Below are 16,658 nucleotides of genomic sequence, written 5' to 3'. Positions count from 1 at the left end.
ATGTGGAGGGCAGAGCTGCTCTGAGGGAGAGGGGTAGGTTTCATTGCCCTTAGTTACTGCTTTGGCTGTGTGTGTGTGTGTGTGTGTGTGTGTGTGTGTGTGTGTGTGTGTGTGTGTGTGTGTGTGTGTGTGTGTGTGTGGGAGGTGGAGTGTGTGTGCGTGCGCACGTGTGCGTGTGTATGCAGATGCATGTCTTGGAGCGCTGGAGCCTATAAACATCATATTTAGTCACTGTTTTGTGACAGTGAAGTGCATTTTTTGTTGTATGTCTTTAGGAGGATAAGCATTGTAATGAGGTATGGAGTGGACGGTACAACAAAAAGAATGGCAGGGCATTTTGTGTTTTTGCTGTAATGCATTTTGTCTCACATACATAATCATGTAATATGAAGAAAAACATACAGTATTGTCAGAAAACAGTTTAATTGGTTTGGTTTTTATTGTACTGCTTGTGTGTCTCAATTGGTGGAGCTTGACCTTTTTTAATATTACTAAATAGTTAAGTAGATCCATCCATTACATGTGCATTAGGCTTCAAATGAGACAAAGCAATTTGCGCTTAAACAATATATAGATTAAATTTTTTTGAAGACATTATTTTGATATAGAGAAGATCCTCGTTTTCTCTCCTATTTTTTGAACACTGCATTTGCATTTGTATTACAGCTGTACTGTGGACTCAGCAGCCGGCCTTGTCATTTTAAGCATTGCTCCACAATCAAAGCCGCCATGAGGAGACTGTGTTGTCAAATGAGAATAAGTGAAATATGCAAAAGTACAGAGTGGATGGGAGAGTTTGGATCAGCGGCATGTAAAAGCTTGTCTTTCTGATTGTGCTGGCAGGCAAATACCAGAGCAGACTGTGCCTATATGAAGTGTAGTCTATAGGTATGGTCCATGGAGAACAGGCTAATACTACAATTACAGCTGCAGTTAATTTGTCTCCCAAGTGATCGGCTATAGCAAGCCCATCAAGCTCAGCAGTATGTAGATCTAAGTGTACCACCTAGATCTACATACTGCTATACTATATATAGTATTTCTAGAAGTTATGCGAGACATCCTGTTCATACATCTTCTGTTGCTTTCCTTTACATTTGCGGTGCTGTACTCTGTCTTTCTCTTGCTTTTGAATCACAAGTAATAAATCATTTACCATAATGAACTAACAAAGCACAAAAAGATTTGATGGGACTTTTTATTGAAGCCAAAGAAGAACCTGTTCATGTGTTATTGGTAAGGAAATCATAGTTAAAATACAGTGTGATTGCAGTTGGTCTGCATTAGAATTGAACCAATTAGCCGATGCCTTGATTAGCTGATTGACAGAAAATTAATCACCAGGTATTTTAATGATCAATTCACGGGACAAGTTATTTTTGAAGTAAAAATTAGGTGGTTCTTGCAAGCTAGAACATGAAAATATGTTTGTGTATTGTACTGTGGATCGGAGAAAGCAACATTTAGATACATTACTTTATATGGATTTTGATGGACTTTGTTTTACTATTTGCTTCAACGTAGTTGACCAAATTATTAATTAACTAATTGAGAAAACTCTGTCGATGAATCAATAATGAAAATGATTTTTCGCTGCAATAGCTGATACAAGATGTAAATCTATCAAAACTGCATTGATATATTATCCTGAGGCTTTCATTGACCTTTAATAAACTAAGAGTTGTTACACATTGTACAGTTCCACTCTTGGTACAGAATGCAGAGGTGGCCATATTGTACTGTATTGTCTTGATGACTAAGTATTGCTCAAAATTGCAAGATATAAAAATACATAATTTATCCATATGAATGAATTATTATAACCACTGTAGTTTTGCATTTTGAAAGCTGTGAGAGTGAAGGTTTGATGTAAGGTTAAATTTTGGGTTAACAAGGTGAAACAAATACGCTCATCAATGTGCCAAAATATCGATGGCTGAAATGGCTCACGTTGCCATACTTGGTAGTCGAAAAATAAAATGTAGTTGTGTTGAAAGAGTTGTTTTCATAGGAATTGTGTAACCTTACTTTAAACTTATCTTAGGTTAACATCAAAGTTATTGATTGGAAGTGTATGACAAGTTAGATTCAGATTTTTATAATTTGTTCCCCCCCCCCCCCCTTTTTTTGAGTAACTTGATCCTTTGGGATACAGGTACTCAAGAACATTTTTTTCAAAGTGAACAGTTTGTGTCATGAAGCAGATCAGAGACATGTGCCCATGCATGCTTTGACGTATTTCACACTTTTTTGTTTACTGCTTAATTCCATATGTATACATAGTTTTGATGCCGTCAGTGAGAATCTACAATGTAAATAGTCATGAAAATAAAGACAAACTGTTTAATGAGAAGGTGTTTCCAAACTTTTCACTGATTTTGACACTACCGGTCAAAAATTTTAGAGCGTCCCAATTTTTCCAATTTTTTAATGAAATTCAAGTAGTTTAAGCTGAGTGGATAGCTTGAAATGGTACAAAGGTAAGTGGTGAACTCCCAGAGGTTTGAAAATATACGGTTGCCCAAAACTGACAAATAATGTACATTTCAGAATTATAAAAAAAGGCCTTTTTCAGGGAACAAGAAATGGGTTAACAACTTAAAGCTGTTTTGGAGCAGTGGAGGTTGATCAAGCCTTGAAAGCTGATGCTACCAAATCCTACAGGTGTCCTAACTTTTCTTAATTATGTACAACCCCCTCTGTCTGCATTAAAGTAGTGTTGGAGCACACTGTGGCACCATACCCACGAGAGCATTATTTAAACAGCATTGTACTGCAGAAATTACTGTGTTGCTATAAAAATGACAAGGAAGGCAATTAGCAATAGAAGAGAGACAGACCATCATAACACTTTAAAATGTAGGCCTTTCCTACAGAGAAATTGCAAAGAAACCCAAGGTGTCAGCGAGTACAGTTATCGTCACCATCAAAAGACACTCAGAAACTGGGGAAAACTCTGACTGGAAGAGGTTTGGAAGACCAAAGCCACAACAGAATCAGAAGACAAGTTTCTGAGAGCCAACAACTTGCGTGATACGTGGCTCACAGGACAATAGCTTCAATCACAGCTTAATAGTGGTCACAAAAAGCAAGTCTCAGTTTCAACTATGAAGAGAAGACTTGGAGTTGCAGGTTTGATCCGTCAAGTTGCAACATGAAAGCCATTGCTAAAATGTCAGAATATGAAAAAGAGGCTTGCCTGGTCCATGAAACACCACCAATGGGCTACTGAATTTCCATTCAATTTTATTTATGTAGCGCCAATTACAGGTCAAATTGTCTCAAGACGCTTTACAGAACCCATATACCTGAACCCCCAGAGCAAGCCCTAAGGCGAGAGTGGCAAGAAAAAAACTCCCTTTTAATGGGAAGAAACCTTGAGCAGAACCTGTCTCTTTATATGGGGGGACCCATCTGCCTGCTGGCCGGCGGGTTGAGAGGGACAGAAGAGGCAGAGAGGTGTAGAGTTAGAGGGGGAGAGGGAAGGGGAGATGGAGGGGGCACACAAGGGATGGGAGAAGAGGAAGGTGGGAAACAAGGAACATATAACACAACTGGATACATGCATGATAAGCTAGATGATACAAAGTACAAGCTAACATTAAAACTGATTCATAAGTTTACTGTTATGGTGTAAGACTCTGGCATTAAATATACGACATATATAGCTGGTAGTAAAATTCAAACAGTGTGTAGATGAGGATATCAAGTATCGTAAGGGCAATGCAGAGTAGATTGGTGGAAATGGGCAGCAGGAAGCAGTGGGCTGGAGAAAGGACAGCAGCAGCATCCCACAGTGGACATAACTAACTAAGACAGTTGGTGGGACAGCAACCACTCAGAAAAAGGGCACAGGGAGAGACAGAGTGAATGCAATGCAATAACAGTATATAAAGTAAATACAAACGGAATTAGAGAAGGGCTCAGTTCATCGAGAGGTCCCCCAGCAGCCTAGGCCTATAGCAGCATAACTAGGGGCAGAACTAAGGGACGTCGCAAGTCAGTTGTGCAAATGAAGACTCCAACTGACCCCCTCAGGGTCACCCGAGTCAGCTCTAACTATAAGATTTGTCAAAAAGGAAGGTTTTTAGCCTGGTCTTGAAAATAGAGAGAGTATCCACCTCCAGAACCCAAACTGGGAGCTGGTTCCACAGGAGAGGCGCCTGATAACTGAAGGCTCTGCCTCCCATTCTACTTTTAGAAATTCTAGGACCAACAAGTAAGCCTGCAGTCTGAGAGCGAAGAGTTCTGCTAGGATGATATGGTACTATCAGGTCTTTAAGATATGATGGAGACTGGTCGTAAAGAGCTTTATATTTTAGAAGAAGGACTTTGAATTGTATTCTAGATTTCACAGGAAGCCAGTGAGGAGAAGCCAGTATAGGAGAAATATCTCTCTTGCTAACTCCTGTCAGTACTCTCACTGCAGCGTTTTTGATCAGCTGTAGCTGTAGCTGGTTTGGGATGAGCTGGACAGAAGACTGAAAGCAAAGCAAACTATAAATGCCACACATTTATGGGAACCTCTGTGTTCAGCTGTTATATGTGCCACAGGTGGCTACTTTAATGAGTCAAAAGTTTAGAACACATTTTGGTTTCCAAATTGATGGATGCGGGTGCGTGTGTGTGTGTGTGTGTGTGTGTGTGTGTGTGTGTGTGTGTGTGTGTGTGTGTGTGTAGGTGTGTGAGTGTAGATGTGTGTGTGTGTATTTGTATACAATGGCTGGGACTTTAATGCGTTAATTTTGATTAATTACAGAAAAAATGACGTTTAAAAAATTTAATCGCACCTTTCTTAATTCCCTAATTTCTGGCACACCAGTAACACTGATGTACACTCCAGCCCGGTAGGTGGTGGTAGTGCACCTAAAGTCTGCCAGTGCGAAGACAACGCACAAGTAGCACTGTCATGGGCCACTAGTGCTGTTTCTCAATATGCGTACTTGTCCATACTTGTCCGTACTTGCGTACTCGTGAAACATCATCATTTGGAGACCAAGTAATGTTCCAATTCAAAGAACACATCTGAACGAGAACGGTCAGATGCTATGTATATATATGTGTGTGTGTGTGTGGGTGTGTGTGTGTGTGTGTGTGTGTGTGTGTGTGTGTGTGTGTGTGTGTGTGTGTGTGTATATATTAGGGATGAGACTTTAACGTGTTAATTTCGATTAATTAATTACAGGGGAAATAACGTGTTCAATAAATTGAGTTTTCTGATTACAGCAGCACTTCAAGCCGACCGTATCACCTCAATGCAAAACAGAGCTAACGTTAGCTATGACAGTCTGCTAACATATAACGGTGTAGCATCCCATAATAGAGAACTTTAGAAGACACTGAAAGTGCTTTAATTTACAAAAAGTCATAAAATGTTGAATGTAATCGCTATAATTGCATTTTGAGTTTGCAGTAATCTGTGAATGTAGTAGACAGATCAAAAATCCTGATAAATAGAAATGAAAAAAACATTATTGTGGTTTAAGTTATTATACTACCAAAGAGCCGAAGCCTCAGCAGAGTCATAAGTTAATCCACAAAAATTTCTTTTAATAGCTTAATTATAAACTTTTAGTTTATGAAAAAATATTTTTGTTTATAAATAAAAAATATATTCCCATATAAAGAACCGTCAAAATGACACCATTTATCAGACCCAGAAACTATGAGAACAGAATGAATCTGTGGATTTTCAACTTGATTCAACTGTCAACCAAAATTTATTTGAATTGAAAATAATTACTTATTGTGTCAAATATTGCTATTTGACAAAATGCAATTAATTGCGATGAATTAATTAAAAAGCCTGTAATTAATTAATTTTTTAAATCGCGTCCCACCACTAATATATATGTGTGTGTGTGTGTGTGTGTGTGTGTGTGTGTGTGTGTGTGTGTGTGTGTGTGTGTGTGTGTGTGTGTATATATATGTATGTATGTGTGTGTGTGTGTGCGTGCGTGTAAAATGACTCGCAACTTATTTGCCATAACTAATATCCTTTACAGTTACCGTATACCAGCTCTCCTCTGTTTGTGCCTGCTTGTGTACTTCAACAATCAAAGATGTATGCTGAGAAAGATGTATGGTGAGCTCCCTTTACTTTTAATTTTATTAAGACAAACATTTGATGGATAGCTTCTGCTAAGTTGCAAGTAAGAATCAAAGTGAGAGATTTTTTCCCTCCTTATTCAGTTAAGTTCAAAGTCAAAATTAGGAGACCACACAATCAGCTGCACTAGATATTGAGGAAAATCAGCCTTCTGTTTCAGAAAGCTTTCATGGCCTCTCAAATGTTTTTAAATGTAGACATAAGCTGCATGACCCCTGCAGTTTGGGAGCAGATGCGCACGGAGTATAAATGCACACACGTTCTTTCGCACGGATTTCCGTGCGGCTGATTTCCGCCCGGGTCGTTCGTGCGGAAAGTATATTCCAGCCTTTATACTCCGTGCGCGTCTGCTCCCAAACTGCAGGGGGCAGTGTATCTCAAACACACGTCTACCTGTCTACTCTAGTAATAAACTAGAGAAGAAGAAGTCTGCTTCCAAACTGCAGGGGGCAGTGTAGCTCAAACACACGTCTACCTGGTCTACTCTGGTACTCTGGTAAGAAGTTTGCCATGGTTAACACCACCTACAACACGGCATTTTACCGAATAAACGCATTTCAGCAGTTAGTTTTATTTCACACCATGAATACTTCATAACCCGGTTACCACGGTGATCTCTGTGTGATGAATCGTATAAGTTCACGTATTTCTACACTTCAGCTACGAGTAGGTCCTGGCCCTCCGCCATGTTTTTCCGTGCGGCTCCGTCCGCGTTGGTTAGAAAAATGTGGAGGTGCGCGGAGCGGAAATTTTCCGCACGGAAAGGCCGCTGGAGGGGGCGTGGGTGCGAAAATGACGTAATTTTTCCACACGGAGCCGCACGGACCTCACGGACGCGGTAAGCATAAAACAAGCTTTAGACTGATGGCTTCTACAGAAGTGCAACACAGATGATTAATTCTAGCAGCCAATGATAAGTTAAATTAACAACATTACTCAAACACAGTGAAAAGCCTCATTATCTCTGTCGACAATAGAGGGAAACTTAACATCCAGATTCTGATTGTTCAGGCCTCTCCTGGTGTATGTGGGTTTGTGTACTTCCCCTCTCCTCTGTCTCACCTCAGACTAAGAGTTCTTCTCTCTGAGGAAAAGTTTGTCATATATGTGTCACCTTGCAGACAAAACCCTATCAGTATTGCCTCTGCTTTCAATAGAGTTAACAGAGTAGTGCAATATTGCTTATAGGGTCTTGACTCTGAGGGATGGTCTTCCCACTCTGGTGTGTTACGCAGTTAATGTCACACAGACATTCTGCAGCTGGTGTTCCTGCTCTTCCCATTCCATCATGTTGAGGCTTCAGACTGAAGGTCTCACTTAAAGGTGATACAAGCTCTATGAGAACTGTCAACATTGTAGCTTTGCAGTGAGTGATACACCGAGTGAGTCCTTATTGTGTTTAGAGTTACCGTATTGCTAATGAACTTGTTTGATTCCTCATTATGGACATGGCTGTTTGCCTGCTATTCAATTAAAGAATGTAATGATCTTAAAATGTGTAATTTTGTTGTCAGAAAACCGTGACCACAAACTATATCTTCATAGAATCTTTAAAAAGTTTGTTAATGTAAGAACCAAAATGATTATTAACATTTTATATATATTGTATATACTGGCAGTTGGTTTCAGAGTGAGCCTTTGTCTCTGCATGAAAATCATTCTAAAAAGAGTTTGATGTGAAAGTATTTTCTTTACTCATACTCAAAAAAGTAGTTTAGCTTGACCTTTACCTCAGATGGGTTTGGTTCAAGGTTCTGGGGTGTCTGTCTGGTAGAATTCTGCCTCAGTGGATGGTGACATACTTTCTAGCCTACTTGTATTTGCAGGAGAGTGCCTAATTCCGACCTGACCAACTAATATAGGGGTGTGATAAGTGATGAAGGCCATTTAATGGGCTGATGACATGTGCATCAGATGCCTGCCTCCACCCCTAATGGAATAGAAGTGACTCTATTACTCTGAATAATCCATAGAGGAAATTTTTGTCACTTGCAGCGTGCCCCTCTATTGTCTTGATGTTGAGGCAGAAATCTCAGACACGTGTTTTAAACCCTGAACAATAAAATGAATTGCCACTGTGCATACATAGATGAAAAGATGTTTGCTAATTTTTGTGTGTGCATGTGCCATTTGGGTTGTGGGGTTATGAATTAGGTATTTAGCTGCAGATTTATAGAGTTTATATGTTTTAACCAGCCATTGAAAGGGAGTCAGTGTTCAGTGTGTTTAATTTCAAACTGCTGAAAATGAAACTGTGAAGGTGTACATGTTTATAAAGCCTAGACTGACCGACAGGGCTGGCCTCTTCTAAATTTGAAGGCTTTCTGCTAGTACAGTATTAACTACATGCAGCTGCTGTTTATTTATGATGTTGGCCTTCATGAAAAGATTGTAAAGGCTTGAACTCTTAAAAGGCATTGCTTTCCAGTTCTGGAAGCAACAGAATAAATAATTATACTATTTATTAATTTTACTTTTATAGACCTTTTTGATCTTCGCTGCTATTGTAAAAATTGTTCTCTCCTCTCCTGCTTTTTTGCCACTCAACTATTTGTGTAGTACAGATCAGCTCTATTCATAGAACAACATGAAACCTAAAATGAATTAAAATGATGTGTACGCAAGGAAGACTGTGGATGGTGGGCATGTTGAAAAGGGAATCCTGTTGTTCAGGTTGCACTTTGTCACCCGGGATGACAGCTGGAAGACCCTCTCTGCTTGACACTCTTTCCCTGTTGCACTACTGTGGGAGATGCAGCAAGCAGTGCAATAATGAAAGGGCATCAGTCAGCTGGGATTAGTCTCCTCTACACATGCTTTACCTTGGACTACTGTGAGCTCTGAAAGCCACCACAACACATCAGAAACTCACACTTTTCCCTGCCTCTTCTCCCCCGTCATCATGTCATCAGGACCATTACTTAAATAAAGGCTACATTAAATGAGAAATGGTGCTTGTGTTTTAGTCTTGGCTGTGATGATGAAGAGATGCTGTGTGGATAAAAAAAAATGTTGGGCCTTCAAAAAAGGTAATGAGAAGTTTGTGCGTAATTTTAAATAAAATTTACAGCAGTGTGTCTATCACACAGTGACCTTGGAACTATTTCTAAGTTATAAACGAGTTCCAGTGAAAACTGTCACCAGTGTGTTCTGTGAAGCATTGTGGACACAGATTCTGTAAATGTAACATTATGATCCCCAAGAACAAGTCCCTATTCTTCTCCATAGTGCTGGAGTGGAGGCAGAAAATAAGCTACAGTTGATGAACTGGACCTTTGAAGCAAAACAAAGGTCAGGCACAACACCTTGGTACAAAAATGTTTAGAAAGTTTGTAAAACGACATAAAATTTACACCAAAAAGCTTGCTGAACTTGTTTGAGCTAAGCATCAAACTTCATTTTTTAAATGTTTTTTTCAAATTAACAGAAATATTTGTGTAATAGAAACTTAACAGCCAAGTACCTGCCAAAAAATGTTTTATTAATAGATTAGTTAGTTCCTGATTCTTGATTCTGTTCCTTGTTTTTACCATCTCATTAAGGTTCTTGTTGAGTTGCTTTTGCTCAGCAGCATTTGACATTTGATAACTTTGATTTTTCCCATTAAATACTAAAATCTATATGACTGAAAGGAAGAGTCATATAATATATCTTGGTTATACAAGGCTTTTAAATATCTGCCTGACTTAAACGCAAGCTTGAAAATACTGGAAACATCCCTATTCCTTCAGAAATAATGAAAAAGCTGAAACCATCTAAAATTAATTTATCATATTACACAGACCCATAGACACTGGGATTGTTTAAATGTATGGTGCAATGCATTACATTGCTTGTCTGTTTAATAATGGGGAGTCGTGGTCCAGATTTTTTTTTTTAAATGAACACCACCCTGTTTCATTCAAGGTTAACATTAAAATGCTGTCCTCAGACAGTCAGACTTGGTGTTGGTCTGTGTTGAGACACTGAGGACAGTGTAGAAAAAGTGCGGCAGGAATACAAGAAACACAGGCCAGTTACAACAATAACGCAGCACTTTCTCCTCAAAGGTGGGTGGTCCCATTTCCATTCCTTTTGCTCTGGCAGCTGGGACTTCTGAGTGGAGAGCCTGGGAACCTCCTGGTACACCCCACCCACCTTGGACTCCACCTCCCAGCCCCCTACCACCGAAAGCCTTGTTAAAGGTCAGCAGTGCGCCTTTCACCTGAGCTCAACAAAAGGTGGGAAACAACAAAAAACAGTTTCCCTGATTCACAACGAGTTATGTTTTTTTGTTAGGACAATTCCACAATTTTAACATTATTTTCTAGTACTTTTTAAAATTAATTTGCCTGTAAGAAAAATCAGATGAAGGGGTATTTTTTTATTCTGCAGGTTTACATTTGAATTGAATCATTTTTGTGGGTTTGTATGTGAGTCCCCTTTAAAGCCTAAAAATGCAGGAATTATTTCCCAATCTACAGCAATATTTTATTTAAATAATTCTAATTAAGTAGAAGTGCTGAACTGATTACCACGGTTTAGTCTTACTAGATCTCAGAGAATGCGTTGAAGAATAAACATTTTATGACTGACCTTTCTTAATGTTATGTATTATTTGCATTGTTCGCCTTATGTGAAAAGTGTGAGGGAGATTGAAAAGAATGGTTAAATGAAACAAAATTATAATTACACTGTACCGGTTTTCCATGTGCTAAAGCAAAAATTATAGCAAAAATTATAACGACACAGAAATATCCATACAAAACTAAATTGTTTTTTTCGTTATTAAACAATGTCGCAGTTTAATCCCTTTTCCCTGTAGGTTTGCCATTAATTTAATATTGAAAAAAGAAAAATATGGCAGGGTCAATCATATAGACTTTTAAAACCGATATTTGTGATCATAAAAGTCCTGGAACGTCGCCGTAAAACGGCCAGAGAGGTGCTGCTGGTCGGTGCCGGTGGTCTCTCACCTCTCCTCAGCATTTCGGAGCTGATGAAGAATGAAACAGCGGCAGCAGCCTGGTATCTTCCACACCAGAGAAAGGTTTCCACCGGCTCCAGTGAAGTTCAGAGCCTCTCTCTCCTCGGCCAGCTGGGCTCTGAGCGGCGCCGTTCTGCACGTAGAGATACAGGCGGAAGGCTGCAGCCGATATATGGTGATGATGATGACGCTGGTGACAGTAATAATAGTCCTCCCTGCTCACTGCTTCACTGTTTGTATTTTATGGCAATTTGTTGCCACCTGGTGGACAAAAAAGTAAGCAACCGCAAGCAGGAAAGACATTTTTATGCCTCGATGATTCACTGAAACGCCGTTTGTTTTCTGCGTGCATCCATCAGACACGTAGACCTTGACATGCAGAGGTAGCCACCACCTGGAGTGGTTTACGGTTGATGGGACAGTGGTAGGCCCAAGTGAACCTTGTCAGAAGATAGCTGGCAGAATTTCCTTCTTTCGAATCAACCAGTTGTGTTGTGTCAAAGTATATGCAGCAAACATCCCCATTCACGTACTACAGTAATCCATATTATGGCAAGAATCATTTATCTGTGAGAAAAAAATGGCTGTCTATCACTACTTTAAGAAATAAAGGCCAGTCAGACCAGGACAAGAACTCGTTTCTTCAAGTGCCGTCACAAAAAACATCAAACACTGTGATTAAACTGGCTTTCACTAATGAGCATGTCGGGAGAAATGGACCAAGAGTTCCATCTAAATCAGTTGAGTAGTTCATTTATTTTGCAGCCTTGAAAATCAACAATTAACAGCAGCTCTAATTAGAACCAGCATCAATGTTTCCCAGAGTTCAAGCAGTAGACACGTCTCAACATCAACTGCTGGGAGGAAACCGTGTGAATCAGATTTAACGTCTGCAATTAAATCACTACTTTGGGAGACTGAAAGAAGCAGGGAACTGTTTGGACCTAGAAACACAGGAAATGGACTTTAGACCAGTGGAAACCTGAACTTTGGTCTGATGAGTCCAGATGTGAGATTACTGGTTTCTAAGTGCAATATTTATGAGTCAGTGCAATTTATACTATGTGCAATTTTGCTCTCTTATGTTGTGTGTATGTGTGTATATATATATATATATATATATATATTTTTTTTTTTTTTTTTTTTTTTTTTTTAAAGGTGTTTTGCTCTTATGGTGTATATATTTTTGTAAGGTGTGTTATATAGACTATTTTTGATGTTGCTATTTGGAGAGCACTAAACCGATTTTCATTGTTCTCTGTAACAGTGATAATAAAGATCTATTCTTGCAGCTGCCGTGTCTTTGTTAGACAAACAGAAGTCGAATAGATGACATCTGCACATGTGCATGTCTGCATGTGAGGGGGTGGGGGTCATCAAATGTAAGTTCACTTTTATTGTCTCCCGTGGGAGAAATTTGTCTTAGACAAGGCAAGGCATCGAGCTGCACTGCAACACAATAAAACAGAACACATGCTATTAAAAATACATGATAGATCCATGTCATATAATAAATAAATACATGACATATGATAAATAAGTTAAGTAAAAATAAATAAATAAATAAATAAGCAAACTAAAATACACACATTCCCCCATACATACATATCGCACATCCCCAATTACCTCCCTTTGCTAGCTGCACCTACAGTGGGTACGGAAAGTATTCAGACCCCTTTAAATTTTTCACTCTTTGTTTCATTGCAGCCATTTGCTAAAATCAAAAAAGTTCATTTTATTTCTCTTTAATGTACACTCAGCACCCTATCTTGACAGAAAGAAACAGAAATGTAGAAATTTTTGCAAATTTATTAAAAAAGAAAAACTGAAATATCACACGGTCATAAGTATTCAGACCCTTTACTGTGACACTCATATTTAACTCACCTGCGGTCCATTTGTGACCACTGTGTTTAATTAAACTGATTGGACTTGATTAGGAAAGGCACACACCTGTCTATATAAGACCTTACAGCTCACAGTGCATGTCAGAGCAAATGACAATCATGAGGTCGAAGGAACTGCCCAAGGAGCTCAGAGACAGAATTGTGGCAAGGCACAGATCTGGCCAAGGTTACAAAAGAATTTCCTGCAGCACTCACGGTTCCTAAGAGCACAGTGGCCTCCATAATCCTTAAATGGAAGAAGTTTGGGACGACCAGAACTCTTTCTAGACCTGGCCGTCCAGCCAAACTGAGCAATCGTGGGAGAAGAGCCTTGGCGAGAGAGATAAAGAAGAACCCAAAGATCACTGTGGCTGAGCTCCAGAGATGCAGCAGGGAGATGGGAGAAAGTTCCACAAAGTCAACTATCACTGCAGCCCTCCACCAGTCGGGCCTTTATGGCAGAGTGGCCTGACGGAAGCCTCTCCTCAGTGCAAGACATATGAAAGCCCACATAGAGTTTGCCAAAAAACACATGAAGGACTCCCAGACTATGAGAAATAAGATTCTCTGGTCTGATGAGACCAAGATTGAACTTTTTGGCGTTAATTCTAAGCGGTATGTGTGGAGAAAACCAGGCACTGCTCATCACCTGCCCAATACCATCCCAACAGTGAAACATGGTGGTGGCAGCATCATGCTATGGGAGTGTTTTTCAGCTGCAGGACGACTGGTTGCAATTGAAGGAAAGATGAATGCGGTCAAGTACAGAGATATCCTGGAAGAAAACCTCTTCCAGAGTGCTCTGGACCTCAGACTGGGCCGAAGGGCCAACAAGACAATGACCCTAAGCACACAGCTAAAATAACAAAGGAGTGGCTTCGGAACAACTCTGTGACCATTCTGGACTGGCCCAGCCAGAGCCCTGACCTAAACCCAATTGAGCATCTCTGGAGAGATCTGAAAATGGCTGTCCACCAACATTCACCATCCAACCTGACAGAACTGGAGAGGATCTGCAAGGAAGAATGGCAGAGGATCCCCAAATCCAGGTGTGAAAAACTTGTTGCATCATTCCCAAGAAGACTCATGGCTGTACTAGCTCAAAAGGGTGCTTCTACTCAATACTGAGCAAAGGGTCTGAATACTTATGACTGTGTGATATTTCAGTTTTTCTTTTTTAATACATTTGCAAAAATTTCTACATTTCTGTTTCTTTCTGTCAAGATAGGGTGCTGAGTGTACATTAAAGAGAAATAAAATGAACTTTTTTAATTTTAGCAAATGGCTGCAATGAAACAAAGAGTGAAAAATTTAAAGGGGTCTGAATACTTTCCGTACCCACTGTAGTTGCTCATTAATGAGCCTGACTGAGATGGGGATAAAAGAGATTTTAAAACGGTTGAGCCTGCACAGCAAGACTCTGTACCTCCTGCCTGAATTCAACAGCTTGTATTCTTTGAACAGGACATGGGATGGATCAGCAAGAATATTGTTTGCTTGCCTGATGGTGGCCTGCATATCGCTGGTATGTCATGCAGTGACATACCAGCGACACACCATTCTATCTGGTTTGAGCTCAGCAGGACCATCATAAGCTGTTTTTTCAGCTTTGATACAGTAGATAACAGTAGTTATTTAACAAATAACAATAGTTATTTAACAAGCTTTTAAATAACACATATTTACAGATTAATTCAGTAATTTACAAACTGTTTGGCTCTTTCAAATAAACAGTGTGTTGTTAGGCTACTGTATGTGTGTGTGTGGTTCACCAGCTGCTAACCAGTGGTCAAGAGAACCCTCCAGAGGGTTGACACTGCCCAGAAAATCATCTGCTGCTCACCTTGTATTTATTTACTGTCCCACCCTCCACCTCAGCTGCCAGGTAGTGGCAGATTCTCCTTCCTTTCCCCCATCTCTCTCCCTCTCCTAGGTGAACGTGGCACCTAGGAGAGGGAGAAAGATGGCTGCAGGTGGACAGGTGCTGCCAAGTGTAATCAGTGGAATCGACAGGCAAGCAGTTGGGAGGGATCACCACATTACCTTCTCTTCCAAAAACGCCAGACGTTCTTACTACTTGTAGGTGGATCGTGAACTACTCCAGTTAGTGTTGGCCCTGGTTCTGTCTAGCTCCTTTGTTACTGCTTGGGCTCACTAGTTTTCTCTCTGTTCCAGTTTGGATTCCTGCCTGCTCACCCTTCCTTGCCTGGATTCCCCAGATCACCACAGATTTCCGTCAAGCACCAGCTAAGACGCAAACCTCTGTTAGTCCTCATGCCAACCTATCCACCACCTGTCCAGACTCTGATCATCACCAGACCACGCGCCACCTCACCCGCTCTGTCTTCCCGTCACCAGTTCTCAGCCTCGGACCATTAAGTTCCCTTACCGCTCTATGAGCCAGTCCAGTTTTACGTCTTCCTAGAGAGCCTAGTTAGTTTGTGTTTCCAGCGTCTTTTTATTCAGCAGTCATGCAATAAGTGTACCTGTTCTTTAATTCACTCTCCTGCCTTGGTAGTACCAGGTTCAGGTCAGTTTGCTAAATCCATTGTTTTAGTGCAATGAGTGTGGTTAAAATTACCCTCTGGGCCTTCAGGGGGCCCTGTTCAGTTCTAGCATTCAATATTTACCATCCTGTTTTGGTGACCTCTTGTATGTCACATCCTGTTGTAGGTTTTGTGAATTTTGAGTGTGTACTCCCAAAGCCAGTCTGTCCTGTCTCTGTTGCTCTGCATCTGAGTCTCTGACTTCGACATTGTAACATTTATTCAAATTATATACATTTACATACATTTACAACTGTACTTTGTATTTAATTTTACACTACTTAACACATACTTTTCGTACATGTACGCAGAAATGTGCAATGTCCAGAAGTGTTCAGTTACAGTACTGTTTTTCTAATTCCTAATATACCAAATGAGCTATTTGTAAGAGCAAAAGCTATCCCACTGTTCTCATGGAAACACTTGCACATACTACTTTTACTCTGCCAAGGAATGCAGCGGAGTTATGTGATGATTGTCGTTGGTTTGTCTGTTAGAAACATTACTCAAAAACAGATTAATGGATTTAGATGAAATTTTCAAGGAAGGTCACAAATAACACAATGACCAAGTGATTAGATTCTGCCAGTGATGCGGCTTATAGTTTGGATCCATGAATTTGTTCAAGATTTCTGTATCATTGCGAGATAGCGGCACAGGGCCACATGAACTGCTGACGATCACAATAGCGATTCTATTACAAATCAACCTCTGTAGACTTTTGACTTATCCATCAGAAATGATACAAGGACCAATCGATTAAATTGCGGGGGTGTTTCTGAGTCCCATCAATCTCCGCCACCGGCTAGGTTACTCGATTCGGTATCCGTATCACACGCCTGTGCTCAGCGCAAGGTCATTTTGTTTGTGGGTACATCTACATTAAATGACCGCATTCTATGTTGCTGTGATTTCTGATCATCAGTAATTAATAAAAAAATGCTGCATTTATGACAATGCCACATGGGGGAATGAACAGCCTTAGAGGAGTACTGCACTCTTCTGAGTGCTTTTCTGTTTTTTTTATGTTTTCTTTCTATTTGCACTTTTCTTATTGTATTTGCAAAATTGTCTTACTGTGCAAATGCACTGACAGGTTGACTACTTTTTTGCACAATACAAGGACAATAAAGGCATTCTATTCTGTTCTA

General features: G+C 40.0%; 1 protein-coding gene across 6 annotated transcripts in view; it reads left to right on the top strand.

Moving 5' to 3' along the window:
• Positions 1 to 16,658, top strand: part of LOC118470495 (uncharacterized) — a 20,887-nt gene extending 4,229 nt beyond the window's left edge. The window contains exons 2-4 of one of the 6 annotated variants that reach the window (XR_008602049.1): positions 10,159 to 10,329; positions 14,895 to 15,040; positions 15,137 to 16,658. Coding sequence is in view for 1 of the 6 variants with exons in the window: in XM_035949576.2 (XP_035805469.1) it covers positions 10,159 to 10,293; positions 15,137 to 15,340 (339 nt within the window). In the remaining 5 variants the exon portion in view is untranslated. Of the gene's footprint in view, positions 1 to 9,337; positions 10,330 to 14,839; positions 15,041 to 15,136 lie in introns of all 6 variants that reach the window. The other 5 variants (XR_008602047.1, XR_008602050.1, XR_008602052.1 and 2 more) reach the window with 5 other exon arrangements.

Source organism: Amphiprion ocellaris, chromosome 6 (assembly GCF_022539595.1).
Source record: "Amphiprion ocellaris isolate individual 3 ecotype Okinawa chromosome 6, ASM2253959v1, whole genome shotgun sequence".
NCBI lineage: Eukaryota > Metazoa > Chordata > Actinopteri > Pomacentridae > Amphiprion > Amphiprion ocellaris.
This window is presented reverse-complemented; position numbering and strand designations above follow the sequence as displayed.